We start from the raw sequence: 26,341 nt of genomic DNA on the forward strand, positions 1-26,341 counted from the left end.
GCCTTCATTGGGCAGCAGTGCCACAGAGGGACGAGCCCTGAGCCTCACCAATAAAGCAACCGGTGGCAAACGCAGCCCTTTCCCAGGGCTGGATTGCTGCCGGCTCAGCCTTTTTCCTTTGGGATGGGGATGAGTTGCACGGGGGGAGGCAGCGCGGCGGCTGCGGGGCTGTGCCTGCCTGTACAGGTGTGCACAGCGCGGAGGAATGCCAGCCACTGAGTCACGGCCCCCTCCCACCTGGCCAGCATAAAGCCCGGCCTCACCTGGGCACGGGGCTCAGCTCTCGGCTCGCACCTTTGGGCACCGCGGGATGGAGGAACGTGGAGAACGAGGTCAATCTTTGGGCATGTGAGCCCTGCGGGACGGAGATCGGCGTTTAACCGGAAAGAGAAAGGGGACAGAAAAATAGAGAGGAGGGAATAAAAGGGAAAAGAGAAAAAAAAAAAGGAAGAAAAGGCCCAGCCCAGAGCTGAGCCGGTGGCAGCGGAGCACTGTGTTCCCTGCTGCTGTTGGAGGAATTCCTTGGCTCGCTGTGTGGGTGCTGTTCTTCGGGTCACGGCGGAGGTTTGGACGCTGTCAGCACCGGCGCTAATGAGGTTTGTGGAATTAATTCATCTGAGCTCCGTGGCGTTGGGTTTGTTTTTAATTTGGCGGTGCCGATTGACTCGGGGGCGGATGAAGGCAGGTGGGCTCAGCTGCGTGCGTTTCCCCTTCTCCTTTAGCGATAGCTGCGTGCTTTCTGCTGCCTTTTTGCTGCTGGCTGTGCTGCTCGTGCCTGGGCAGTTCTGCTGTGCAAAGCGCTTTTCCTTTCTAAAGTTATTTGGTGGAACAAAGCTGCCCGGGGGGGGCCGTGCCTGTGCCATTGGGACTGCACACAGCCTGCAGCGCTGCTGCTTTTGGAGACAGTTCCTTCCAGGTTTCAAAGGTTACAAGAGGAAAGTCCTCCTGCGGAGGCACGGCTAAGAGCTCACGGAGGTTATTTTGCAGAGCAGGTCGCTGGCTGCAAACCCTGTGAAATGCGGGTCAGGTTGGTGGTGCTTTTCTGGGGGTCTGTTCTGGTGGTTCCTGAGCTTTGTGAGGTCTCTGCGTGTTGCCCACCTGGGCGCTGGGTTCTCCCTGGCACAGCACTGGGTGCTCTTCCAGCTGCCTCCCACCACCATCCCCTCCTCCATGCTGTGGGTCCCACTGCACCTCAGGGGGGTCTGTAACTGCAGAGTGGGATCAGGCAGTGCTGGGGCCCTTGACATGCTGTCCCCAGTCCCGTGGGTTGCTTTGATGCTGGGTTGGATTCCTGCAGACTCCAATGTCGCATGAAACAGAGGACAGAGGTGACACACAGGATCACTGTTTGGGAGGAGGGTGTGTTTGGGTGCTTGGATACCCTGAGGCTGTCGTCCCTGAAGTGAGCCGACAGCCCTGTCCCCAGTGGTATTTCATAAGTCTAAATGCAGCAGATGGCTGCTGCGCCCATCCCAACCTTCAAGCTGTGCAGATGAAGGCCTATGAGGAGGGTATGCACGGAGCTTAGGACATTGGGTTCCCATTCCTCAGCCCTCTTCCTCTATGTGCTCCAGGGCAGTGCTGGCTGCAGCTTCATCCTTCCCAGCACCAAGCTGACAAGGGAAGGTGGGGACAGGTTCTGCTGCCCCAGCCTGTCCCCACACTGTTCCTGCAGTGGTTCCTTTGGAAGAGGGCTCAGGTGTGAGCAGTGCAGCCCAGGGGTTCCTCAGTGCTTTCTGGAGCTGCGTGTTGACTGTGCCAAGGCAGAGATGGAGACTGGGGGCAGAGGAAGAAGAGCAGGAGGAGATGTGGCTGGGGAGAGGTTGGCTGCTTTTGTGCCATTGGGATCAGCTCCACTTTGTCTCCTAATCCTTCCCAATTGAGCCGATTTCTTTTTTATTGTCATGAAAACCCTACCAAAGCACAGCACCTTTTCCTAAGTAAGTCTGTTCGTGGCAGGGGAGTTGGACTAGAGGACCTTCAGGAGTCCCTTCCAACTCAGAGGATTCTATGACGTTACAGCTACTTTACTCTGTTTTTAGTTTGAGCACGGATTGCTGGCAATGTGGGGTGGGACCAAACACTTCAAAGCTGGCAGTGCACAGGGCACCAGGATGTCAACACCAAGCTGTGCTTTATGGCTGCTTATCTCAGCTCTCTAAAGGACGTAACTGCGTCGGTGTACCCAAAGGCCAGGGAGTGCCGTGATGACTCTGCCTGGCCTCGTGGGCAGGAGAGGAGCTGGGTCTGCACCACAGGGCTGAGCTGAGCTCTGATCCCTGGAATGGGAGAATTTTCCTTATTTCTGCAATGGGGCTGTTGCCATGTATCCAGCTACTATGTGAGCACTCACAGAGAGAAATCCCAGCACTGGTGCCGTGTTGGACTCCTTGCTGCCACAACTTCTGCACCTGCACAGCTTTGTGCACTCAGTATATTTCTGTGGGCTCTCCTGGAATCTGTGCAAGGGACACCAGTGCTCTCCAAACCACGCAGCCTCCTGACAGCTCCGGGCAGCCCAGAGCTCTGGGTCTGGCATTTCCCAAGACCTCACCCTCTGTTTGTTGTTCGGCCATCCTGGAAACTCTTACTGCAATAGGAAATAGCGGGAGGGACGGCGCTGTGTTGTGCTTTGTGGGGGGGGTGCAGGTGGACGCTTTGCTCTCTCCCAGGACAATCCAGGGCTGGATCCAAACACTGCTGCTCTCGTGTGTGGAGGACGCTGTGCTCTGCCCAGCAATGGGGTGGCAGTGGGGTGGCAGCCACTCTGCTCCAGCACAGAAGTCTCTTGCATGAGCCTGCATGGAGCACGGGCTGCTCTTGGTTCTGCTGCTGTGCCCTGCCCTGCTCAGAGCACGGATTGTGCCTATGCTCCAGCTCTCCCAGGCACACCACTGTCTCCTTTTGGGATATTTCCCCCCCAGCCTTGGTTTTTCCACTGCTCAGCACCTCATGTGTTGCAGGAGGAAGAGGATGGCCACGCTGCCAGGGCCGTGTGTGGGGCTGCTGCTGCTGGCCCTGCTCTGCACCACCATTCTTGGCCAACGGAGCAGAAGTGAGTGCAGCCTTCTTCCATCCGCCCCAGCAAAACCTCCGACTCCCTGGGAATAGGGTCGGCCTTTGCACCTCTCATCCTTATTTATTTTCTGCATTCCTTGTGCTGCAATCTTCCCCCTCCAGATAACCGCTGTGTGCAGAGCCGGGCAAAGAGCTGCACCGAGTGCATCCGTGTGGCCAAGGAGTGTTCCTTCTGCACCGAGGAGGTGAGGGCAGGCAGGGCTGTGGGGCTGTGATCCCAGCTGCTTCTGCACCCTGCATCCCATCACTGGGAAATCCAGGGGAGGAACCCAAGAATGGAGTCAGCCTCTGGCTGCAGACCCAAAGCTCTGAGATGTGGATTGCCCTTAACTCAAACACTGACTACAGGGAGGCAGGGAAAGTTTGGGGCAAGCTTCCAAAATACAGGAATTTATCAATGAATGCCCTTTGGCCAGGGCTGAAATTTTTCAGGTATCCCAATACAGGGATTGCCCATAGGATGGAGGGAGAGCTGTATCCCAGGTGCTCCCATTCCCCAGTGTTCTAGGGGACACTGGATCTTCTGGGCAACACTTGTCTCCATCTCTCTGCCCTACAAGGAAGGGCTCACCAGGTCCAACTGACTCACCCAGGATTCCACTGTGCCCTTCCTGCCGAGAGTATGGAATCATAGAATCGCAGGATGGTTGGAGCTGGAAGGGGCCCTGAAGGCCATCGGACACCCACAGCTCCATCAGTGCTCACAGCCCATCCCTGCCCTTGGCTGTCTGCAGGGATGGGGCACCACCGCCTCTGTGGGCAACCTGTGCCAATACTTCTCACCTTTTTATTATTATTTTTATTTATTTATTTATTGCTTTTTTGCTTATTTTGGTGCCCTTAACACGGCTCTCATAATGATGCAGAGCTTTGAGGAGCCACGCTGTGACCTGCGGGAGAACCTGCTGCGCTATGGCTGTGGGGAGGCCGGCATCGTCTACACGAGGGGCGAGATGCACACTCAGCAGGTGGGCACTGCAGGGACCCCCATCTCCAGATGTTGACGTCTGGGAAGGCACCCAGCTGGGCATATATGGGCATGGGGGAATTGTTGCTTTGAGGGCAGGGAGTGGGGTCATAGATTCATAGAATGGTTTGAGTTGGAAGGAATCCTCAAAGGCCACCTGGTCCATCTCCCTGCGATGAACAAAGGCACCCACAGCTCCATCAGTGCTCAGCGCCCCATCCAGCCTGACCTTGGGTGTCACCAAGACTGGGGCATCCACCATAAGTTACCTACCTACAAGAGGTGGAGTGCATCCCATTCACCCCGCTCTTCCCCTGCAGAACATCAGCATCAACACATTCCTGCAGAGGACCCAGGTGGCCCCCCAGGCCATGTTCATGAGGCTGCGGGCTGGGGAGGAGATGAGCTTCAATATGGACGTCTTCCAGCCCCTGGAGAGCCCCGTGGATCTCTACATCCTGATGGACTTCTCCTACTCAATGTCTGATGACCTGGATAATCTCAAGAGCATGGGGCAAAACCTGGGTGAGAGCAGGGAGCACAGGGTTCCGTGCCAGGATAAACCTTTTATTAGTTTCTTGTTGCTGCTCTGTTGGGTGGATCCCTCCTGGCCCATCATGTGTTCTCTCTATGCCCTGTGGGGTTGTTCTGTGCAGTGGCTTTGGCACCTCGAGCCTGTAGGCATGGGTTGTATTGGAAGCTCCTGTCTTGGAAAGGAGCTGCCGAAAGTGGCGTAGGTTTCTACCTCAAAAAGACAAGATCTGAGCCCAAAGAGTTTAAATCCCTGGGGTCCAATCTGAGATGTGACCAGCATAGATGGCACCCAGGAAAGGGCACCTTTCTGTGGAGCAGCAACGCAGTGGGCTTATCCTCTTTCACATCTATTCCTCTCTCCCAGCCGAGTTCCTGCAAGCACTCACCTCCAATTACACCATCGGCTTTGGCAAGTTTGTGGACAAAGTCTCATCCCCACAGACAGACATGAGACCCGAGAAGTGAGTAAGGCTGGGGGGCTGTACAGGTATGCAGCTCCCCATTGAGGTTGCTGGAACGTCTCTTTGCCCTCCTGCTCTCTCATAGGCTCCGTGAGCCATGGAACAACGCTGACTCCCCCTTCTCCTTCAAGAACGTCATCCGCCTGACCAACAACATCAACTACTTCAGCCAGGAGCTCAGGAAGGAACGCATCTCTGGAAACCTGGATGCACCTGAGGGTGGCTTTGATGCCATCCTGCAGACTGCTGTTTGCAAGGTGACAGTGGCTGGGGAGATGAGAGACAAATGGTCAGGTTCTGGTCTGGATGGGCTGAGTATTCCAAGCCCTACCAATGACCAAAATTGCTGTGTGGTGGGCTCAGAAGTAAAGGTTCTTTCTCCCCATCTGTAGGACAAGATTGGTTGGAGGAAGGACAGCACACACTTGCTTGTATTCTCCACCGAGTCAGCCTTTCACTACGAAGCTGATGGCACCAACGTCCTGGCAGGGATCCTGGCGAGGAATGATGAGGAGTGTCACCTGGACACCCATGGCACCTATGTGTATGACACCAAGCAGGACTACCCCTCGGTGCCCACGCTGGTGCGCCTGCTGGGTCAGCACAACATCATTCCCATCTTTGCTGTCACCAACCACTCCTACAGCTACTATGAGGTGAGGGAGCTTCATGGGATCATCTTTCTTCCAGGACCATCTCTTGCTCCTCTCTGGTTCCCAAGTGCTGAAGCAATGTCTGTCACTTTGAATTTGTGTCGTGGTGTCTCAAGTTCTGGTTTGGGTTGTGAAAGGCCCCAAGATGTGTTGTTGGGATGCAGGAATCTGAGCTCCTAGGAGTCTCCTTTGTTCGTGTGGAGACACAGAGCCAGAGAGCAATAAGACCTTAAGACCTTGGTCAAGACCTCAAGCTGAGCTGAGAACATCCCTAAGGACATACATGATTGACCCCTTTTTCCTAAGCACTTCCCCACCTCTTTTTCCTGCTAAAATCACATTTTTATTTTTTTCTACTAAAATCTTGTCTATTGATCACAGCAGCCCATGAACAAAAGCATCACCCCGATCTTGGGCTAAGGAGAGCTGTAGGCTCACTGCCTCAGACAGTGCTAAGGAGCAGCAACGGCTGGACTTGCCACCATGGTGCCATACCTCAGTGTGCCCCTTTTTCTCTGCAGAAGCTGCACAAATATTTCCCCATCTCTGAGATAGGGGTACTGCAGGAGGACTCATCCAACATAGTGGAACTGCTTCGTACAGCCTTTGAGGTAACGGTGCTCTGCAGGGCTTTGCTCTCACTCCCAGGGTGGGATGTGGTTTCAGTAGGGCTGATGATCTCCTTCTGTCCACCCAGCGCATCCGCTCCAAGATGGACATCCGAGCTGACTTTGTCCCCAAGGCCCTGAAGACGGAATTCATCTCCTCAATGTATGAAAAGACGGAATCTGGGTCCTTCCACATCACCCGTGGGGAAGTGGTAGGTCACAGAATCACAGAGAATCAGGTCCCTGGGAGGGCTGAGCTCCTGGCACATCCCAGCTTCCTCCCTCCTGGGATTCGGTGATGGAGTCACTCCTCTGGGCTCACCCACCTGCCCCATCCCTGCAGGGTAAGTTCCAGGTGCGGGTGAAGGCTCTGGAGCACGTTGGTGGGCAGCACGTCTGCACCCTCCCTGAGAAGGACCGGCAGGGCATTATCCATGTGAAACCCACCTCACTGAGCGACAGCCTCCAAGTCCAAGCCTCCATCGTGTGCGACGTGTGTCCCTGTGAGCAGGTATGTACTGGTCCTGCTCGGCCCTGGGCAGGAGGTTTGGTGTTCCGGGTCAGGAGGCTCAGGGATGCTGCTTTGAGCTCATGGTGTGCATGATCCTACTGCAAAACTCAGTTTCATGGGCAAAGCTTTTCCCTTGGTTTTGCCTTCTGATGCTTGAGGTGTCTGTGGGGGAATTGAGCCCACCCAGCAGCAGCTCTAATCTATGCCCTTACAGCAACCGGATTTCCGATCACCCAAGTGCAGCTTTCACGGGGACTTCATCTGTGGGCAGTGCATCTGCCATGCAGGCTGGTAAGGACCTCACTGAGCCTCGTGTCCCTCTGCCATGTCTGGGGACACAGCATGATGCTCACACATGCCCTGAGGATTCTGCCCGGGCGCAGTCTCCATGCTCTGCTCCCACCCTTCTCCATGTCACCCCAGGCGAGGGGACACGTGTGACTGCTCTCCAGCCTCATCCCTCAACAATGAAGCCTGCATCCGCCCTGGGGATGTGGAGCCATGCTCAGGTCGGGGCGAATGTCTCTGTGGGAAGTGTCAGTGCTACCCTGAGGACCTGATGCAGCGCTTTGATGGGGACTTCTGCCAATACGACGTGCTGCAGTGCCCGCGCACCTCCGGCTTCCTCTGCAACGGTGGGAGCCATCGAGTGGGACTCAATGATCCGTATGGGTCCCTTCCAACTTGGGATGTTCTATGATCCTTATGGGTCCCTTCCAGCTTGAGATAATCTATGGTTGTTATGGATCCCTTCCAACTTGAGATATTCTGTGATCCTTATGGGTCCTTTTCTACTTCGGATATTCTATGATCCTTATGGATATCTCCCAACTTTGAATATACTGTGATAAGGGATATTCTATGATCCCTTCCTTCAGTGCCTGCAGGTCCCGGTGAGCCCAGTTGGTGGCACTGGGACATGAGGATGAAGAACATGATGGGTCTGGGGGACTCTACACTTGCACATGTGCCTGGAGATGGGGGCACTCCATTTGCACCCAGGCTCAGGGATGCAGCCCATGTCGGGGTGCCATGCAGTGACGTCTCCTCTCACCTTGCAGATCGTGGTCGCTGCTCCAAGGGCGCATGTGTGTGCGAGAGCGGCTGGGAGGGCCCTGGCTGTGAGTGTCCCACGAGCAATGACACCTGCATTGACAGCAGGGGGGTATGTCCCAGGCACCCACAGCAATGTCCCAGCAGCAAAACCTGGTGTCATGGCCTGTGTGTGAATGCTCTGTGACACCCACCGTCCCCTCTGCTCCCCCAGGGCATCTGCAACAACCAGGGGAGGTGTGAGTGCGGACGGTGCATCTGTGACAAGGCATCCCTGTACACCAGCTCCACCTGCGAGATCAGCTACTCCCTGGTGAGGATCTGCATGGGGTCCTTTGGGTTTCTCACTTCTCCTTCCCAGGGTGATGGGGAAGGAGTGCAGAGCTTGGGGGGATGCCATGCCCTCCAGCTCCCCAGCAGTGTGGATGCTGAGTGTGTGTAGGGTGTGCATGCGGCAGAGGTCTTGACTATTGCTTTATTCAGGTTTGCCTCAAGGCAAAAAACTCTTTTCGTGGCTCAGTGCCTCAGTTTCCCCACTGCTAATCCCTTGGGAAGAAAGATAGCTCAGTTGTATTTTGGGAAGGTCACCTAACGTGGGTGCTGCAGTACTGGGGATGGCATCTCTGCAGCCTGCTCTGGGTGTGATGCTTCCCCCAAGGCTGATCTCCATCTGCCTCTGCCCAGGGCTTCCAGGCCGTGTGTGAGAGCATCAGGGACTGTGTGCAGTGCCAGGCCTGGGGAACAGGCAACAGGAAGGGGAACTGCAGCACATGCCACCTCCACGTGCAGATGGTGGAGGAGCTGAAGAAAGGTACTGAGATGCAGAGACATGGGATCTGTCCACCTTGTGCATGGCCTGGGGGGGTGCTAACCCTGGTGGCCACAGCCTGATGATGGTGTTCCCAATCTGTTTGCAGAGGAGGCCAATGAGCACTGCTCCTTCCAGGATGAAGAGGATGACTGCACCTACCACTACACACTGGAGGGAGACCCCAGTGTTCTCCCCAATGCCACCGTCCAGGTGCAGAAGAAGAAAGGTGAGCAGAGAAGTGGCAGAGCTCTCCCTGGGCAGCATTGCTCACTGTCAGCGTTGGGAGAGACGCTCCCAGGCTGAACCTGGCTCCTCACATCCCCCTCGGATGCTGATGCACTGCTGATGCACTGCTGATGCTGCTGTTGCTTGCAGAGTGCCCTCCTGGCAGCTTCCTCTGGCTCATCCCACTGCTCATTTTCCTCATCCTGCTCCTGGGGCTGCTGCTGCTGCTGTGCTGGAGGTTCTGCGCCTGCTGCAAGGTGAGTGACATCCAAACCCAGCCCACCTCCACTGTAGCTGGAGCATCAGCTCTGCCTCTTGACTGACATCCAGCACCACTGCTATGAATTGCAGTGTGACTTCCCCCACTAAAAGGCTGCCAGGTTAAGGTCATCTTCCAGAGCCCCTTCTGTCCTCACTCCAGCGCTAAATCCTCCCAATTGAAGATGGGAGTTTAACCCCTGACTACAGAGTGACTGTGTGTTTGGTCATTTATTTTCTAGGCTTGCCTGGCCCTGCTCCCCTGCTGTGCACGAGGTAGGAGCCCTTTGAATGGGGAGAGGGGTCTGAGGGGTCACTGCCTTCGTGTGGGGGGATACACAAAAATAGGCATCCTCCTCCTCTTCCTGTCTCAGTTGGGAGATGAATCGGGGCAGTGTCTTATCAGAGCCTCAGAGAAAAGATACTGCTCATCCTCCCTCCCCAACTGGACCCCCCCTGCTGGCTCTCCAAGCTGGGTTGCATGCTGTCCCCATTCTTGGACACCCCCACTCTTGCCACCAACTTGTTGGCTCCACTGTGCTCCCAATACCCTTAGCTTGGTGGAAGATTCCCCAGGACGAATCCCTGCTGTTGGGGAATTGATGTTTGGCATCCGTTGCACCCAGGAGTTGGACACAATAATCCTCATGGATCCTTTCCAACTTGGGATAGTCCACGATTTTATGGTTATTCAACTCTGCTCCTGCTCTGCAGGTCGCACTGTTGGCTTTAAGGAGGACCACTACATGCTCCGCCAGAGCCTCATGTCCTCAGACCACCTGGACACCCCCATGGTCCGCAGTGGATCCCTCAAGGGTCGGGACACCGTCCGCTGGAAGATCAACAACAACGTCCACAAGCAGGGTTTCACCTCCCACGCTGCCCTCAACCCCAAGGACCTCAGTAAGTGACAGACGTGAGGAACGGGGCCTGGAGGAGATGGTGGAGGACGTGAAGCCTCAGTGGTTGTCCCCAGTAGCCATCATGTCACCTCCAAAAGCGTTGCAAAGGTCTTCTGGGCTGATGCTGGGTGGGATTTAGCTGTTGGCAGCATGTGATCTGGACGCCATGCATCCAGCTGTTGGCTGGGTTGTCAGAGTGGGGAATTTCTTCTTCCAGTTCCCTATGGGCTGTCGCTGAGGCTGACACGGCTCTTCACACAGAACCTGGTGAAGCCAGAGAGCCGGGAGTGTGAGCAGCTGCGCAAGGAAGTGGAAGAGAATGTAAGAGTCTGAGCACCATGGGGATGGGAATCTTCAAAGAAGTGATCTTTCCCTCTTACTGAAAGAAAGCACAGATCCTCAGGATTATCAGAGCATTGCATTGGGTTGCTCCAGGTGCAGCCTCTAGCTGTGTCCTGGGGACAACTGTATGGTCATCCCTGCCTTGGGTGGGGGGAAGAGGTGAGGACTGGGTTTGGCTCGGGGTGATGTACATCTACAAAGTCCCTCTTGCTCCTACAGCTGGACGACATCTACAAGCACATCCCAGGCTGCTACAAGCCCCAGCAGACCAAGTTCAGGTGGGTCGCTGTGGAAAGACCTTCTGTTCGGGGTCTTGGTACCCCAGGGCCAATGCCCAAGAGTGATGGGAAGGGTGTGAAATCTGTGGTGTGGGATGGAGCGTGGTCTGTGAGCCATTCCCAGTGCTCACATGGTGCTCAGTGGGAAAATTCAGCCCTGTGCACAACGAGAAGCGCCTGCTGCAGCATGGGGATGCTGGCACTGAGCAAGGAGCGCCATCCCCTCCCTGCGGCTCTGAGCAGCTGTGGGTGCCCCGTGGGCTTGTTCCTCACTGCGTTGGGAAACCTAGGGCTGGAGGGAGCAGCCTGACAGGAGGGAACATGAAACAGGGCCGTTGTTTCTGTAGGATGGGTTGGCATTGGTCCCTATGGCTGCAGCCCGCAGGGCAGCTTCTGCAGCTCAGACATGTGCAGGGCTGTGATTCACGCAGAACTTTGTCTCCCCAAAGGTTTTACTCACTCTGATTGTTTCTTTCTCCCCCTCCCAGGGTACAGCCCAATTCTGGGAAGAGGTAAGTGGATCTTCCAGCCTTCTATGCTGTTCTCCAGCAGCAAGCAAACCTCATTCAGCTCTTGTCTTCCAGACAGGACCACACCATTGTGGACACGGTGCTCACCGCCCCTCGCTCTGCCAAGACAGAGATCATCAAGGTCACTGAGAAGCACGTTTCCCATGAGGCTTTCAATGACCTGAAGGTTTCACCAGGATACTACACTGTGACCTCTGACCAAGGTGTGGAGCAGAGCCCGATGCTGTGTCCTGGGGCAGTGGGGACGTTTCCCACCTTCCATTGTTGTCCCTTCCCCCAGATGCTCACGGCATGGTGGAATTCCAAGAAGCTGTGGAGCTGGTTGATGTCCGCGTCCCACTCTTCATCAGGGAGGATGATGATGATGAGAAGCAGCTGCAGGTGGAGGCCATTGATGTCCCCACTGGCATCGCACAGATTGGACGCAGGATCGTCAACATCACCATCATCAAGGAACAAGGTGAAGGACGATGACCATGGCATGAGACAAAGGGCAGATTGTATCTGTGTATCCCATGTCCAGATGGACTTGTGGTTTGTTAGGAAGGTGCAGTCTGTGTGCTCCCATAGGTCACAAGCCAGAGACTGCTGTCTTCAGGTACTGGGGTCTAAACCACAGCATCTTTTAAAGCATAGAAAGAAAAGTTATCACCCCTAGTGACAGAGACCAAAATATTTGACCACCACAGTTTACCCCTTACTAATTCCATGGCAAGAGTTCCATGGGTTGGCCATAGGTCCCTGCAGTGCTTGGGGCAGCAGGTGAATATCCCCAGTGATTTGCTTCTGCTTCTCATAGGGTGGTTTTGAGCAGGGAGAAGAGATTGGTGAAGCCCACTCATTGCAGGGGAGTTGGACCAGATAACCTTTAAGGGTCCCTTCCAGCTCAAATGATTCAACGATTCTATGAACTCCCTCCCTGAGCACTTGTAGTGTGAATCTTAGTGCACTAACACATCTGTTCTTTCCTATCCCTTCCAGCCAGCAGCCTCATCACCTTCCTGCAGCCAGCCTATTCCCACAGCCGCTTTGATAAGGTGGCCAAGATCCCTGTCCTGCGGGAGATCATAGACAACGGGAGGTCCCAAGTTACCTACAGGACCCGAGATCTCACTGCCAAGGAAGGCAGGGTAAGGATGGGGCTCCTGACCTGGGCAGGCAGAAATGAGCAGGCACCAAGAAAGGAACCAACCTGCAGAGAAACAGTGAACTGGGCTCAAAGGAGATATGGCCAGGAGAAGGGAGAGCCGAAGGTTGAGAACCATCTCGTGGCTGCTGTGGGCCGTAATCATGCACTACTCCTTTCTCTTCCAGGACTACGTCTTCACAGAAGGTGACCTGGTCTTCCAGCCCGGGGAGACCCGAAAGGAAGTGCAAGTCTCCCTGCTGGAGCTAACTGAGATAGACACCCTCCTGCACAACCGCCAGGTCAAGCAATTTGCCATCGACCTCCTCCATCCCAAGTATGGGGCCAAGATTGGCCGATACCCCCAGGCTACGGTGACCATTGCTGACCCAGGTAGGGGCTGGCAGCCAGGTGCTGGGCGATGGCAGCAGGAGGTGGTTGACCCCACGCAGGATCGGTTCACCTGGAGTGTGCCACGAAGCTCCAGTCTCCCTCCTCCCCCTAAGAGCTGCGATGAGCAGCGTCCAGCTCCGACCGGTGGATGTGGGTCTCCCTCTAGAGGCATTAGAGAGTATAGGTGGGAAGAAGATGGATGGTCCGTACTGAAAAAGGAAATAGAGTGCATTCTTCACTCTTTTTCCTTTAGGGATTTGAATTAAAAGCTGTAAAAATAGGGGGAGAGGTGGTCAGCATTAGACTGAGCCAAGCTGAAGATTTCCAACTGCAGGAAGCCAAATTATTCCAAGACTGGGAGAAGAAGTAGGTGGTGCAGGACATCGGGGGATCAAAGCCAGACTTTATGCCAGCTTGCTGCATGGTTTGGGGGGGATGGCATCACAGTGGCCTCAGTCTCCCTCCCCTATGATGGATATTTATCCTTCAGTAACGCTGAATGGCCAGGCAGTGCCAGGAAGGTGCCCATTTCTTGTATTTCCATCTCCTTGGAGGACTGGCACTGATGTGTTCTCTCTCCCTTGTGTCTACAGAGGTGGTGGATGGTGTCCCCCCACTGACTGGCATGGGCCAGCTCACCCAGTCTCCCAAAGGCCGCCTGAGTGCACCCCTTAATCCCAGTGCCCAGGCCCTGAGCTCCAAAGAAATCCACTTCAGTTGGTTTCCTCCAACGGGAAAACCTCTGGGGTACAAGGTGAGGAGTGTGTGGATACCAGGAGAGGTGTGGGTCCTGTCATGCGGCTCTCACAGCCATACTCCTTCATGCTGAAGGGATGGGGAGAAGAGACTCAAAGAAGGGAGCGAGTTCTTCCATCCTGGTTCCTTTCATAGAATCATTAAGGTTGGAAAGACCACTAAGATCGCCAAGTCTAGCCCCAATCCACCCCCACCATCCCCACTGACCACGTCCCCCAGTGCTACATCTCCACAGTTCATACCTCCAGGGATGGTGACTCCACCACTTTCCTGGGCAGCTGTGCCAATACTTCTCCAACACTGATGACCATTTTCGGGCGGATGTGAGACTTGCAGGAAAGTTTCCTGCTGGGCTCATCCCCCTTTCCATCCCTTACCTTTGGGCAACATTGCAGGGAAGGCCCCAAAAGACACCTACCTGTTCTGGAAGGTGGTGCAAATGAGACAGTGAGGTCTGGAGGTACCACAAAGTGTTCTGACGCCTATTTTGGACGGCTGAACACCGCCCTAAGAACAGATCTAAGAAGAGATGAGGAATTCCTCACCTATCACAGTGAAGATTTGAAGGAGTTATAGCTATCACTTGTTTTGTCAGGTGAAATACTGGGTGCAGGGTGACCCCGAATCCGAAGCCAACGTCATGGATGTCAAATCACCAGGGGCAACACTGAAAAACCTCTACGCCTTCTGCGACTACGAGATGCAAGTCTGTGCCTATAATGCTATGGGTGAAGGGGCCTACTCTGACATCATACACTGCCGCACGCTGGAGAGTGGTGAGATTCTCTATGTAGCAGCAAATTGTGCTCATATGTCTGCCATTTATGGAGCTCCAGGCTCCTGATTGCTTTGCTCCTAGCTGGAGTAACCCGGCCTCTTGGCTCTTGCCATTACAGTTCCCAGTGAGCCCGGTCGCTTGGCTTTCAATGTCGTGTCTTCCACCGTGACACAGCTGAGCTGGGCTGAGCCTGCAGAAACCAATGGGGTGATCACAGCTTATGAAGTCAGTTATGGACTCGTTAATGATGAAAATGGTAAGTTGCTTGTTTTCTTGCCAGGGCAGCTCTACCAGTTGGAGTGCACTTCTCGCATCTGGGCGGGTCCCATGTTGCAGCAGGAAAACTGGAGGTTTTCTAGGAAAGGATAGATGTCACCTTGAGGGATGTGGGTTGGTAGGCATGGTGGGGATGCGTTGATGGTTGAAGTGGGTGATCTTACTGGTCTTTTCCAACCTAAATGATTGTATGAGACTATAATTCTAGAACCAAAAGGGCTCCAAGGATGTTTATTGTGAAAACTGGGATAAGGTGTCATTTCTAGGAAGAAGGAGCGCAGCAAATCGTAACTTAGGATTGAATCCTGCAAAGCCATGAGTACTCTCAATTCTCATTCATTTCTGTAGTATTTTGTGCTGTTTTTCGTGTTTAAAACTTTGTTCATAGGTCTAGACCTATATCTATGGTTGTAGTAGGAGACTTCTGCTATAGGCTGACTTGAGCATTCAGTGTGGGAATTTCCCCAAGACAATGTCATGCCTGTTATGAGCGTCCCAGATAGCCTCTACGCCTTGTCCCTGAGTCGAGCTGTGTCCTGACATCAAAACTCATCAATCCTGTTGTCCAAGGATGTGCTGCTGTGGGGCTCTCTGTGCCTCATGACCTCATGGGGGGATATGTGTACCTCTACTTTCAGTCCCCATTGGCCCCATGAAGAAGGTGCTGGTTGAAGACCCGAAGAAGCGCATGGTGCTGATAGAAAACCTGCGGGAGTCCCAGCCCTACCGCTACATGGTGAAGGCCAGGAACGGTGCTGGCTGGGGACCTGAGAGAGAAGCCACCATCAACCTCGCTACGCAGCCCAAGCGTCCCATGTCCAGTGAGTTGCTGCCCTGTCTGGATGGGGGGCAGTGGAGGCAGGAGCAGTGCTGGGGGGCTTCCTTCATCACCCAGCTGCTCCTCCACACCCTTGCCCTCTCCACTGTGCCGTTCACCCTGGTGAAGGCTGAAGGCCTGAGCGCGGTGCATCCAGCGTGGTTGTGAGCTGTGTGTCTAACGGCACTCCCCACCTCCCCTCCAGTCCCCATCATTCCAGATGTCCCCATCATTGATGCTGAAGGAGGGGAGGACTACGACAGCTACCTGATGTACAGCACGGACGTGCTTCGCACTCCAGCTGGCAGCAAGCGTCCCAGCGTCTCTGATGATTCAGGTACGTTGCTCCAGGTTTTGCAAAGGTCACTTCTAACATTCGCTTTCCTTAACAGCTTTCAGCAATGAGCTTCACTGCTCTTTTCCTCCTCACTGAGATGGGGAGATCCGAATCATCTCCGAGCTGGTGGAGATCAGCACTTCCAAAGCACAGGAGCTGGGAACACTTGACTAATGTTAGCCTAAATAGGACCACCTGTTCTGGCCAGGAGGCAAAAAGAAATCTCAGTGTGGGGTGGTGAAATTCTTCGTAGCCCTCTGTGTTCATCTTCCTTGTCTGTTTCTGTCTGAATGGACCAAGAAAATTACTGTTAGCCAACCAGAGATGGCAAAGCACAGATCTCTGAGTCCTTTGGAGGTTCAAGGTCTCAGCCAAGCCAACGGGAGGGAGCACACCAGGAAACAGGGAGGCACTGGTCAGGGAATTGGATCCCACTGGATCCCTGTGGCCTCTCATCTCTTCCTCCATCGCTTAGCTTTCAGGATGAGGCTGGCTCCCTTGTCTACTGCACTGGGACAAGGAGGGTAAGACTGGCCATAAATTAGTGGGATCTGGAGGGTCTTTCCTTGGGAGTTCTCCAAAGCCTGGGATCCAGAAGCAATTCCCAGAGAGCAGAAGTAATGGGAACACCAAGTGTCTGACCATCCTGCGTGCACGCTGCAGAGCATGAAGCCTCTCCTGAGCAGGGGATTGGTGCAGCAGATTGCTCGTGATAGGCGTATGGTGGGACTTCAGCTCTCACTTTTTGTCATGATGGACACAGGGCTGGAAAACAGCCCTGGGGTTGAGGCACACTGTGTTTGTCATGTTCCCTCCATCTACCAGTGATGTGATGGTGCACCACCTGAACTCACCAGCCAACGGGTGCTGTTCCCCTTCCCCTTCCTAGCAAGCAGCACGAAGGCGGTTGGTGTCCCGCTCTGTCCCCTCTAGACCATGCCAACACGGGTGCTTACATTATCCCAAAGGCTCCCGATGGAAATACGTGCCGCTGCTGGGAGAAGACTTGGATCTTCGCCGCATCACCTGGAGGCTCCCACCTGAAACCATTCCCCGCCTTTCTGGCAGCAGCCACTTCTCCTCGGACACCGAGGGTCTCCTCCGTGAGGAGGATGGCGACGTGGCTACGGGCAGCCCCATGAGGAGCGGGACCCCCCGGCCCCAAGCAGGTGAAGGACGACTTCATATGGCACTGAGTGTCCTGTCTCGTCCTGCCCTGAGCCAAGGGGGCTGCGGCTGGGTCAGCCTCCTTCCTCCCCCTTATGTGCCTGTCCTCCCGTTGGCATGATGTCCACGTGCTGTAGAGTCTCAGTGTGTCTGTTCACGAGTGTCAAGGTAACCCCCATCTCGGCATGGACTTGGGAGCCTGCTAGCAAGTTGCTTCTACAAAAGGCTGGACCTTCAAGACTCAAGCAAACTCAAACAATGCCTGGAAAGTACCGCCTCCAAAGGCAGCTCCTCAACTTAATTAAGCGCCCTGAGCTCCTGGGGTAGAAATGCTGGACTGTTAAACAGAAATTTGGACTGGACAACCTTTAAGGGTTCCTTCCAGCTCAAACGATTCTATGATTCTGTGGTAGCTGATCTCTCCTGGCCTGCTGAGGATCTGCCAAGGACCAGAACAAGGAAGCAGTTTGCTTTTTAGATCCAACTGAGATGGGATCCAGAGAGAGATAAGGAGAAACCGCCTCCATAAAAGGCTGTTTTTCTTCTTCTGCTTTCTTTTTGAACCTGAAATTATAAACCTGCGCTTGCGTCAAAGGAGAGATGTGAGGGAACGTGTTGAGAACTGCAAGCAGTGCCCCAGTGAGGCCGAGGTCTGGAGTTACCTTGGGCACCATGTGTGTCTGGTGCTGGTGTAGGGCAGCGTCTCTGTTTACCCATTTGTTTCCCCCTTATCGTGTTGGGTGATTTGTTCAAGACGGAGAGCTCCAGAACGACCTGCCAGAGCAACTGAAGCCAGGGCAAAGCCAAGGCAAAGCCATGGAGCCTGGAGCAGAAGCCCACCCTCAGCCAGGCCCCTTACATGTGCCCTTTTTCACAGAACACCTGCTGAATGGCCGCATGGACTACTTCTCCGGCAGCAGCAGCACGCTGACCAGGACAGCAAACACCAGCTACCACCAGCACGTGCAGCAGGAGCACAGGGTGATGGGGAGCTCCTCATTGACCAGAGACTACTCCACCATGATGTCGGGGCACGGTGAGTACGAGGTGGTGGGGGCTGCTCTTCCATTCCATGACCACCTTCGGATCCATGCCCTGCAGATCTTTTTGGAGTGAGGGCTGTGTTTGCAGCCAAAGGGGCTGATGAATCAGAGAAATGGCAGCTCGTGTCCTTAGAGGTTGGACTCGATGGTCCTTATGTGTACCTTCCAACTCAGAATGATTCTATGATTCTATTATTCTACCACTGATGTGCTAGGGCTTTGGTAAGGCTGCTTTGCTTCCAGACCACTCTGGACAGGGTGCCCATCTCTGACTCAGGAACAGGAGTTACATCCTTGTTTCCACACTGCAGAGCTTATGTTGTTGCCCCTTACTATGTCTAGCAGCATGATTCCCTTTCAGCTCCATGCATGTACATCAAACTGGTGTTGACAAGAGGTTGTGAAAAAACTTCAAATGTAATCCTTAGAAATTTCTCTCTGGGCAGGAGTCAGCACCTGGGCTGAACCCACTCTGACGTCTTCAATGGTGTTTTTCTTTTTCTTTCTTCCCCTATGCTGGTCTGTAGATTACTCAGGGAGATTCCTTTCTCCCATCCTTGAAGATGCTGGGAGGAGAATCCCACGGCCCAGGGACGTGGGTTTCAGGAGCAGGGTAAAGGTGAAGGGTTACTACCCCAGCACTGGCTGTCGGGACTCTATAATCATGACTGATGGGTCTGCGGGGATTTGCAAGTACATAGGTACAGCTTTGTCCAGTGCCTCCTTCCAGTCATGCATCCCATAACCAGCCACACCGCTGGCCCTCTGTGAGCTACTCCCAAAAACCCTTTCTCATGGCTTTCTGTGTGCCACACTGATCTACCTCCTGACCTGGCTGAGCCTCCATCACACCACCTTTCCATTTGCAGGAGATTTCAGCTGTGTGCGAAGCCATGTGGGCTGATTAACCTTCACCACTGCTGCCACTGTGATCTAATGAGCTGATCACCTCATCGCCCCTTTCCTCTTCATTCCTAACAAGCTTCTTGTTCTCATTCTTACCCCACAGGCTTTTGGAGAACTCCTGGGGAGAACGTGGGTCCCGGCCTTGAGCAGTCCCTGGAGGTGTTGGGTTGATTTAGGTGTAGATCAGGGCTGTGCTCGCTCTGAAGATGTCCACAAAGCATTTGGCAGACTGGACAGAGAGCTTTGGGGTGAGCCAAGAGGGCAACACACAGCACCAGGTCCCTGGCCAAAGGTCATGAAGATTACCTTGCCTTCTCCTATGCAAGGGTGGCACCCCAAGGCCACAGGACATCCCTGTAGGTGTGCAGAGTCCCCCTCCAGACAGACTAGCTTGCAGAGACGACATCTCCCCACGTTCTCCCCGCGTTCTCCCTGGACCATCAGGACCATCCCACGCTTGCGTGTGCTGCCACCTTCTCTCACCCAACCCAATTAACCCCAAATTCCTGCTGTGACCATCCCATTTTGCTTCAGATTCCAGGTTTCCACTGGGTGTCCCTGACATCCCCACACGGTTGGTGTTCTCTGCTCTGGGGCCCACCTCACTGAAGGTGAGCTGGCAGGAGCCGCACTGTGAGAAGGAGGTACAGGGCTACAGCGTGCAGTACCAGCTGCTCAACGGAGGTCAGTGGGCAAGGAGAGGGCTCATCTGGGTGCTGGGAGCTTCTGGTGGTGACATCTTGGCCAGGTCTTCTCTTGGCAACCTGCTGTCATTGCTTGGGCTGTGGGGTGGCCCAGATGACCTCCATCACAACCATCATCTCAGTCAAAGGTTTTGTCATCACGCTGGATTTGGAAGAAGGATTGGAATATAAGAATGTAATATTTTTACATGAAACTTGGGGGCAGTTCATGAAAACGTGGTTCTCTTTGGTACTGAAAATCTCCAAGTTTTCAAGAAGCCAATGCTAGCTCCCAAGCAACATCTGGTCCTGCACTACCCACTGGGTTGGCAAGGTGTGATGGAGGTGGTTTGGGAGGAAGTTCTCTGGCTCAGTTTTCTGGATAGACCATTTGAAGTAGGATTTAGGAGAAAGTCACGGCTCTGTCATTGTGCCCGCAACCCCCCTCTGATGTCCCTGTTCCCTGTGTGTCCCAGGAGAGGTGCACCGCCTCACCATACCCAACCCCAGCCAGAACTCGGTGGTTGTGGAGAACCTGCTGCCCAACCACTCCTACATCTTCAAGGTGAAGGCACAGAGCGAGGAGGGCTGGGGCCCTGAGAGGGAAGGAGTCATCACCATAGAGTCCCAGGTGGACCCACAGAGCCCACTCAGCCCTGTTCCAGGTGAGGTGAATGGGAAGCAGGGAAGGAGGCACTGATGTCTTTGTGGTTATCTACTGGCCTTGCTGTTTTCTCCCCCCTAAACTCATCCTGAAGTGTTCCTTTCCTTCCTTTCATTTAGAAATGGGAATTCACTTTCTTCTAGCTTTCCAAATGGCTGAGACCTCCCTGCTTCATTACATATATGTCCTCACAGGTTCACCCTTCACGCTGAGCACACCCAGTGCCCCCGGACCACTGGTTTTCACTGCCCTCAGCCCTGACTCCCTGCAGCTCAGCTGGGAGAGACCACGCAAACCCAACGGGGCCATCCTGGGTTACATGATCACCTGCGAGATGCTGCACGGAGGAGGTATGGTGTCAGGCTGTGCGGAGAACAAGATGCCTCCAGCAAAGGCAGTATAACAGAAATGGTGGGAAGACTGACCCATAGCTCAGTGCAGCCCAAATCCCATGGAGGTTATTGGTTGAAGGTCAGCGCTGTGCTGAAACAGCAGGACTGGGTGGTGCGATTGCACTGCCAGTGTATGGCACAGTGTTTAGGGAAAGCTGAGACATCAGCCAGCAGTGGAGAATGTTTGCATGTCCACATTCTTATTGGACGCTCACAGGACAGTCTCATTGGAGACTCTCACTTCTGTCACATATGTATGTGCACTAGGGGAGCCCAGGAATATCTACGTCGAAGGTGACAATCCAGAAACGACCCTGACTGTGCCCCACTTGAGTGAGAACGTCCCATACAAGTTCAAAGTGCAAGCCAAGACCACTCAAGGTGTTGGGCCGGAGAGAGAAGGCATCATCACCATCGAATCTCAAGATGGAGGTACAGAACCACGTCCTTCTGGAAATGCAGAGATAAGAAAGCTCTCAGAGCAGGGAATGTGCCTTCTGGGCTCCTTTTCTGAACCACTCTGGAAGCCACCATTCTCGTGGTGATTCCAATTTCCATAATCTCCATAAGGAAGGCAATGCTGTGCCTTGTGAGCACTGTCTTTATCCTGCAAAATGCATTGAATGTGGGGGATGAGAGCAAGACAAATCTCCTGAGCTTACTGCTGGTCCCCACTGAGCGGGGTTGAGATGCTGGAAGCTCCTTGCCATGTCCTGGCTCATCTGTCCCTTCTTCTCCCTAGGAACTTTCTCACAGTTTGGAGGACAGCAGTACACAAGAGAGGTGTACAACTTCCCCATGGAATACACCACCAAAACCAGCATCAGCCATTCCTCTCTGGACCCCCACTTCTCAGGTAGGGACCAGAGGAAGATCTGAACCATGTTCTTCCTGCAGAGATACGTGATGACCATCTTCAGCCACGTCACTGTGGCTGCCCCATGTTGTCCCCTCAAGCTCAAGGACTCACAGGCTCATGTTGCAAGATGGAAAGTTTGGGAGCTGTTAGGAAATCCTAAGCTGCATCAGAGGACGGGGGGGGTTAGGGAAAGGCTCTGCACCAGAGGGCGGCGGGCATGAAACAGCTCCCCAGGGCAGTGGGCATTGCCCCAAACCACCAGAGACCAGGGAGCATTGGGGCTCTTGTCCAACATAGGGTTTGGGTGGTGCTGTGTGGGACCAGGGATTGGACTCACGGTCCTTTCCGTCTTGGGATGTTGTGTGGCTCCATGAACCCATCCTCTCGTTGCAGACGGCATGCTGATGACGTCCCAGAGGGTGGAGAGTGCCAGCAGCACCCTCACCAAACAGGTCACCAAAGAGTTCATCAGCCGCACTGTGACATCCAGTGGGACCCTCACCAAGCAGGTGGAGAGACAGTTCTATGAGGCCTGAGCTGGGGCAGCAGGACACTCCATTGGGGCTGACAGAGCTTTGTAGGACCATCCAGGAGGGCTTCACCCAGACTGTGCTTGGGCAGCTCCTCCAGACCTTCTGTGGCACTTTGAGCTCTGCACACTCAAAGCTCACAGTTGGCTCACCAGCTGTGTGCTCACCCTGCAGGACTCATCCTCCCCATCCTGCTCTGCAGCCTCAGTTCTGCAGAATGCACTTGGATCTTCTCCGTAAGCAACCACTGCTCACTCCAATACCACTCCTCAATGCCCACCCATCCAAGCACACCTCCTGCTGCAGATATTCCTCCATGTCTTCATTCTCCCCAGATAAATCAAAGAAAATGATTTATTCTCAGGTGCTCAGTTTTGAAAGGATCCCTGCTGACGAGATCCTGATTTATAGAGGGTCACCACTTATTGGCACAGGCTGCCAAGGGAGGTGGGGGAGTCAGCAGCCCTGGAGCCATTCAGGAACTGTTGAGATGTGGCACTGAGGGACATGGTAGGGATGGGTTGGGGTTGGACTGTAGGATCCTATTGGTCTTTCCAGCCTTAATAATTCCATGATTCTACAATTTCCATCTTTGGCCTGGGCTCTATGGCAGCTTGGCTCTCTGCTGGAGATGGTGGTTTTGTTCTGTTCTGTTATACAAGAGCTGCAAGGTAGTGGGTCAAGGTGACATCTGCTTTCTTACTGTGCCTATTTGTGTCTGTCTTTTGCTGCTAACATTGGTACCACAATAGCAAAGCATACCCTTCCATTTGAATAGCACTACTTATGATGGCCTCTGATGCTTTTTTTTTTTTTTTTTTTTTTTTTGCATACAATATTGTACAGTTTTGGTAGTATATATATATATAAATATAAATATATAAATGTATTTTATTATTTTATATTAAAACAAAAAATGGAGGTGGACGAGATCTATGCAGAGTGATGAGGATACAATTGGACCAAGGCTGATGAGAAGCACTGAGAACAATGAGTTCAGGCCCCTTTGCAGCATCCACATGGATCCATCCAAACGTTGTTCTGCCCATAGCAGAGCACAGCATGCTGCTCCTGGCAGCACACACTCCCTGTGCACACGTGTGCTCTCATGGCTGCATTGTGCCCCAAGTGTCATTGCTTTTTAATTCTCACCTGGTCCCCAGGGCTGTTGGTGATTCGGGTCAACCCAACAGCAGCTCTGTGCACTCAATAAATATTTTCTCTACAGTTTGCCTGTTCCTTTTTGTTTTAATTACATTATTCCCCCACCAAGCCCTCCACCCCCAACAGCAGATGGAGGAAGATGCGCTCCAGGTGTTCGTGCTCCTTGGGAAGGAGGTGATCCCAGCAGGGATGCTGTGCTGGCTTCTCTACAAGGGCAGCACCTTTGCCCCATCGGAGGGTTTGGTGATGTAGAAGGTCGCTGAGCCGCTGTACTTCTCCTACAGGCACAGGAGGAGCAGTAAGTGCAGGTCCCTAATGCCAGGAGCATGCACTCACTGCACTAACAACTTTCCCAGCCTGCAGCTACCAGCACTGAGCTCCTCAATGCCTAGAGATTATTGTTCCCTAGATGGATTTAGCCGCCCCAAAGCTCACCTGGCACCTTTTGCTCTTTTTCTCAATGTAATAAAATCTTTTTGCGGTGCTTTGCAGTCAGCACAGATGCCAAACTTCCCCCCGAGAGTTCAGAGCATCAATGGACATGGGGTGCCCCAGCCCCTGAGTGCCTTAGGATCTCAGCTTCACCATCATCACCTGGGGTTGGCATCATCTCCTTGAGGGGTGGTTTGGGGAGCTTTAAGTCAATCTCTGGGCGCTTTGCTGTGATGTACCTGGATGTGCTGCTGGGCTCTCTCTGCAGCCTCGGCCACCAGCAGTGTCACAGTGCAGCCCCCAAAGCCTCCCCCTGTCATCCGGCTGCCATACACCCCATCGACCTCCAGGGCTGCCGCCACCAGCTGGTCCAGCTCCGGGCAGCTCACAGCATAGTCATCCCTACAATGATCACACAGAACAGTGGGGTTGGAAGAGACCTTACAGCCATCCCGTTTCAACCTGCAGCCACGAGCTGGTTGTCCCCCCACCATATCACATTGTGTAGAAAATGTAGAAAGCCCCGTGCCGTCACATCCTCACCGCAGGGAGTTGTGGCTCTCCACCATCAGCATCCCAAACGTGACATAATCCCCATCCCGCAGTGCCTGTGCTGCCTGCGCCGTGCGCTCGATCTCACCAACCACGTGCCTGGCACGGCGGTACACCTCCTCATCCAGCTGGCTCCTGGATGCTGCAGAGACACACACAAACCCTACAGCAAACCCCACGCTGCCTGGAGCCGACGGATGCTCCGTGCCCACCTTCCAGCTCGGCCATGGTGACATCCCGCAGGGTGGTCCTGCCCAGTGCTGCTGCTGCCTCCTGGCACTGGCGCCGCCGCGCAGGGTACTCACTGCCCGTCAGTGTGTGCCGCACGTTGGAGTTGGTGATGAGGACAGCCAGGTTGGCATCACGCAGCGGGACGGGGACAGCATCCAGGGACCTGCGGGGAGGTGACAGCGTCCACCCCCACTGCGGCCACGTGGCACCCAGCAGGGTCAAAGTCTGTGTGGTTTAGGGTGGTGACGCAGTGGAACAGGAGGCCCAAGGAGGCTGTGGATGCCCCATCCCTGCAGGCATTCAAGGCCAGGCTGGATGTGGCTCTGGGCAGCCTGGGCTGCTGGTTGGCGACCCTGCACACAGCAGGGGGTTGGAAACATAGACCATAACGACTTTGCCTGGGCAATCACCACAAGGAGGAACCATTTCCTTGGATGCTCCAATGGGTCTTTTGGACACTGAGGGCTATCCCCAGCCCCACAGTGGGCTTATGGGTTGGGGGTTAACACCTCCTAGTGCTCCTGTATGGCTGTGTGTATATCACGGCCATGGGACCAGCAGGTGGTGCCCAGGAGGTGCTGACCTGCAGTCGATGAGCAGCGCGTGGTTCTCTTTGCCCATCACTGATATGAACTGATCCATGATCCCGCAGGGCATGCCGGCAAATGTGTGCTCTGCCTGCTGGCACGCCAGAGCCTTGGCCACCAAATCACCATCGTCTGTAGCAGGGAGGAGAGGAGCAGGTGAGCAGTGATGGGATGAGCACCACACAGTGTGCCCAGCACTGAGCCTTCGTTCCTCCCTTGGGAGGATTTTCAGTTCATGGGATGTGGGGAAAGCCTTGCAGGATGAGGTTTGCATTTCTGGGGACATGAGGGTGGGGAGAAGATGCTCCAGATGGAATGCTCCACCCATGGGCTCTAGGGACATGGGCAGCTCGAGTGGGACCTGTGCCTCATTCCACTGCAGCATCTCCCCAGGACCTCCCCAAGGACGACCCCATCCTACAAAGAAATGGGGGCCGCACCAGGGCAGAGCTGCTGCAGGAAGGTGTATGTGGCCACTTCCAGAGAGGCAGAGCTTGAAAGGCCACCACCCAGGGGAACATCGCTGGAGATCACAGCATTGAAACCCGGCACGGGACCGCCTGTGGGAACAGAAGGGAAGACATGGGCTGTGAGTTCCCATAGGGCTTGGGGCTGCCCTGCCCCACGGAGATCCCGGCAGAGGGGAGAGCCCCTTCAACGTCCCATTTTAAATGCATGGTGACCACTGTGGTCACACAGTTCCCCCAAAGCTTGGTCCCAACAATAGCTGTGGGGCGGCAACATGATGCTCCAAAGGGACTTCTGGTGTGCACCAGCCTCCAGCCCACTTGAAGCCCCGTGCTATGAGTGTGACCCTACACGAGAGGCTCTGACCTTACCCCGGTAGTGCTGGATCACACCTTTGACGTAGTTGGCCCAATGCGGTCGCCCCGGGCTCAGGGGGCGGCTTTGAGTAGGAGCCGAGAACTGCACCCTATGGGGCTCGTCCGCCCCCGGCGCGGTGGTGAGGATGGAGATGGTCCCGTCCTGCGTGGGGGAACCCACCAGCACCGTGCCCAGCTGCAGGGCCTGCGAGGGGCACACGTGCTCGGCGCCAGCCCCACGGCCACGTCCCCGGCGGTGTCCCCCAAGGGACAGCCGGTCACAGCCCGCTGGACACCGCAGGGCACGTTCGGGTGGCGGCGGGGGGCTGATGCGGGGCACGGCCCTCCCTTACCATGGGCAGCACGAAGCCGCCGTTGTAGTCGGTGTGCTCGCCGATGAGGTTGACCCTCCCGGGAGCCCACGCAGCCACGGCTGCCGCCCCACCGAAGGCCGCCTCGTACGCCTCGCGGGCGGCCGCCAGCAGCGAGCACGGACCCGGTTCCGCCACCGCCGCCATCGCCTCTCCGCTCCTCCCCGCCGGGCGGGGACAGGCTGCCCGCTCCGCCCTGCTCCCGGCCCCGATCGGAGCCGGCGGCGGCGGCGGGATTCGAA

The 26,341-nt window shown here is 54.7% G+C and overlaps 2 protein-coding genes across 5 annotated transcripts; one reads left to right on the top strand and one right to left on the bottom strand.

The window, feature by feature from the left end:
- On the top strand, positions 1–23,165 carry ITGB4 (integrin subunit beta 4). Of its 4 annotated transcripts, none has more exons than XM_042883792.1 (41): positions 1–596; positions 2,964–3,055; positions 3,181–3,263; positions 3,945–4,046; positions 4,366–4,570; positions 4,944–5,040; positions 5,126–5,297; positions 5,433–5,696; positions 6,215–6,304; positions 6,391–6,513; positions 6,645–6,812; positions 7,027–7,103; positions 7,236–7,447; positions 7,874–7,977; positions 8,080–8,178; positions 8,550–8,676; positions 8,783–8,902; positions 9,052–9,158; positions 9,402–9,435; positions 9,874–10,062; positions 10,279–10,382; positions 10,623–10,681; positions 11,170–11,193; positions 11,266–11,414; positions 11,492–11,671; positions 12,193–12,341; positions 12,526–12,730; positions 13,324–13,484; positions 14,082–14,262; positions 14,383–14,520; positions 15,179–15,361; positions 15,563–15,694; positions 16,663–16,863; positions 17,739–17,897; positions 18,432–18,605; positions 19,345–19,494; positions 19,970–20,158; positions 20,352–20,507; positions 20,817–20,981; positions 21,292–21,405; positions 21,802–23,165. In XM_042883792.1, the coding sequence occupies exons 1-41, from the start codon at positions 592–594 to the stop codon at positions 21,942–21,944; spliced, it is 5,586 nt and encodes a 1,861-aa protein (XP_042739726.1). In that variant the 5' UTR covers positions 1–591; the 3' UTR covers positions 21,945–23,165. The 4 variants fall into 4 exon arrangements, with proteins under 4 accessions (XP_042739726.1, XP_042739725.1, XP_042739727.1 ...); XM_042883791.1 differs by lacking the exon at positions 1–596 and adding an exon at positions 936–1,027; XM_042883793.1 differs by lacking the exons at positions 1–596; positions 18,432–18,605 and adding an exon at positions 936–1,027.
- On the bottom strand, positions 22,812–26,246 carry GALK1 (galactokinase 1). The gene is made up of 8 exons (XM_042883795.1): positions 26,082–26,246; positions 25,744–25,933; positions 25,345–25,464; positions 24,901–25,036; positions 24,299–24,480; positions 24,078–24,228; positions 23,774–23,936; positions 22,812–23,380 (listed from the first exon to the last, which is right to left on the bottom strand). Exons 1-8 carry the CDS (start codon positions 26,244–26,246, stop codon positions 23,309–23,311), a joined length of 1,179 nt encoding a protein of 392 aa, XP_042739729.1. The 3' UTR covers positions 22,812–23,308.
- Between the last annotated feature and the right edge of the window lie 95 nt (positions 26,247–26,341).

Source organism: Lagopus leucura, unplaced genomic scaffold, assembly GCF_019238085.1.
Source record: "Lagopus leucura isolate 7727_CA_CO unplaced genomic scaffold, USGS_WTPT01 Super-Scaffold_100040, whole genome shotgun sequence".
NCBI lineage: Eukaryota > Metazoa > Chordata > Aves > Galliformes > Phasianidae > Lagopus > Lagopus leucura.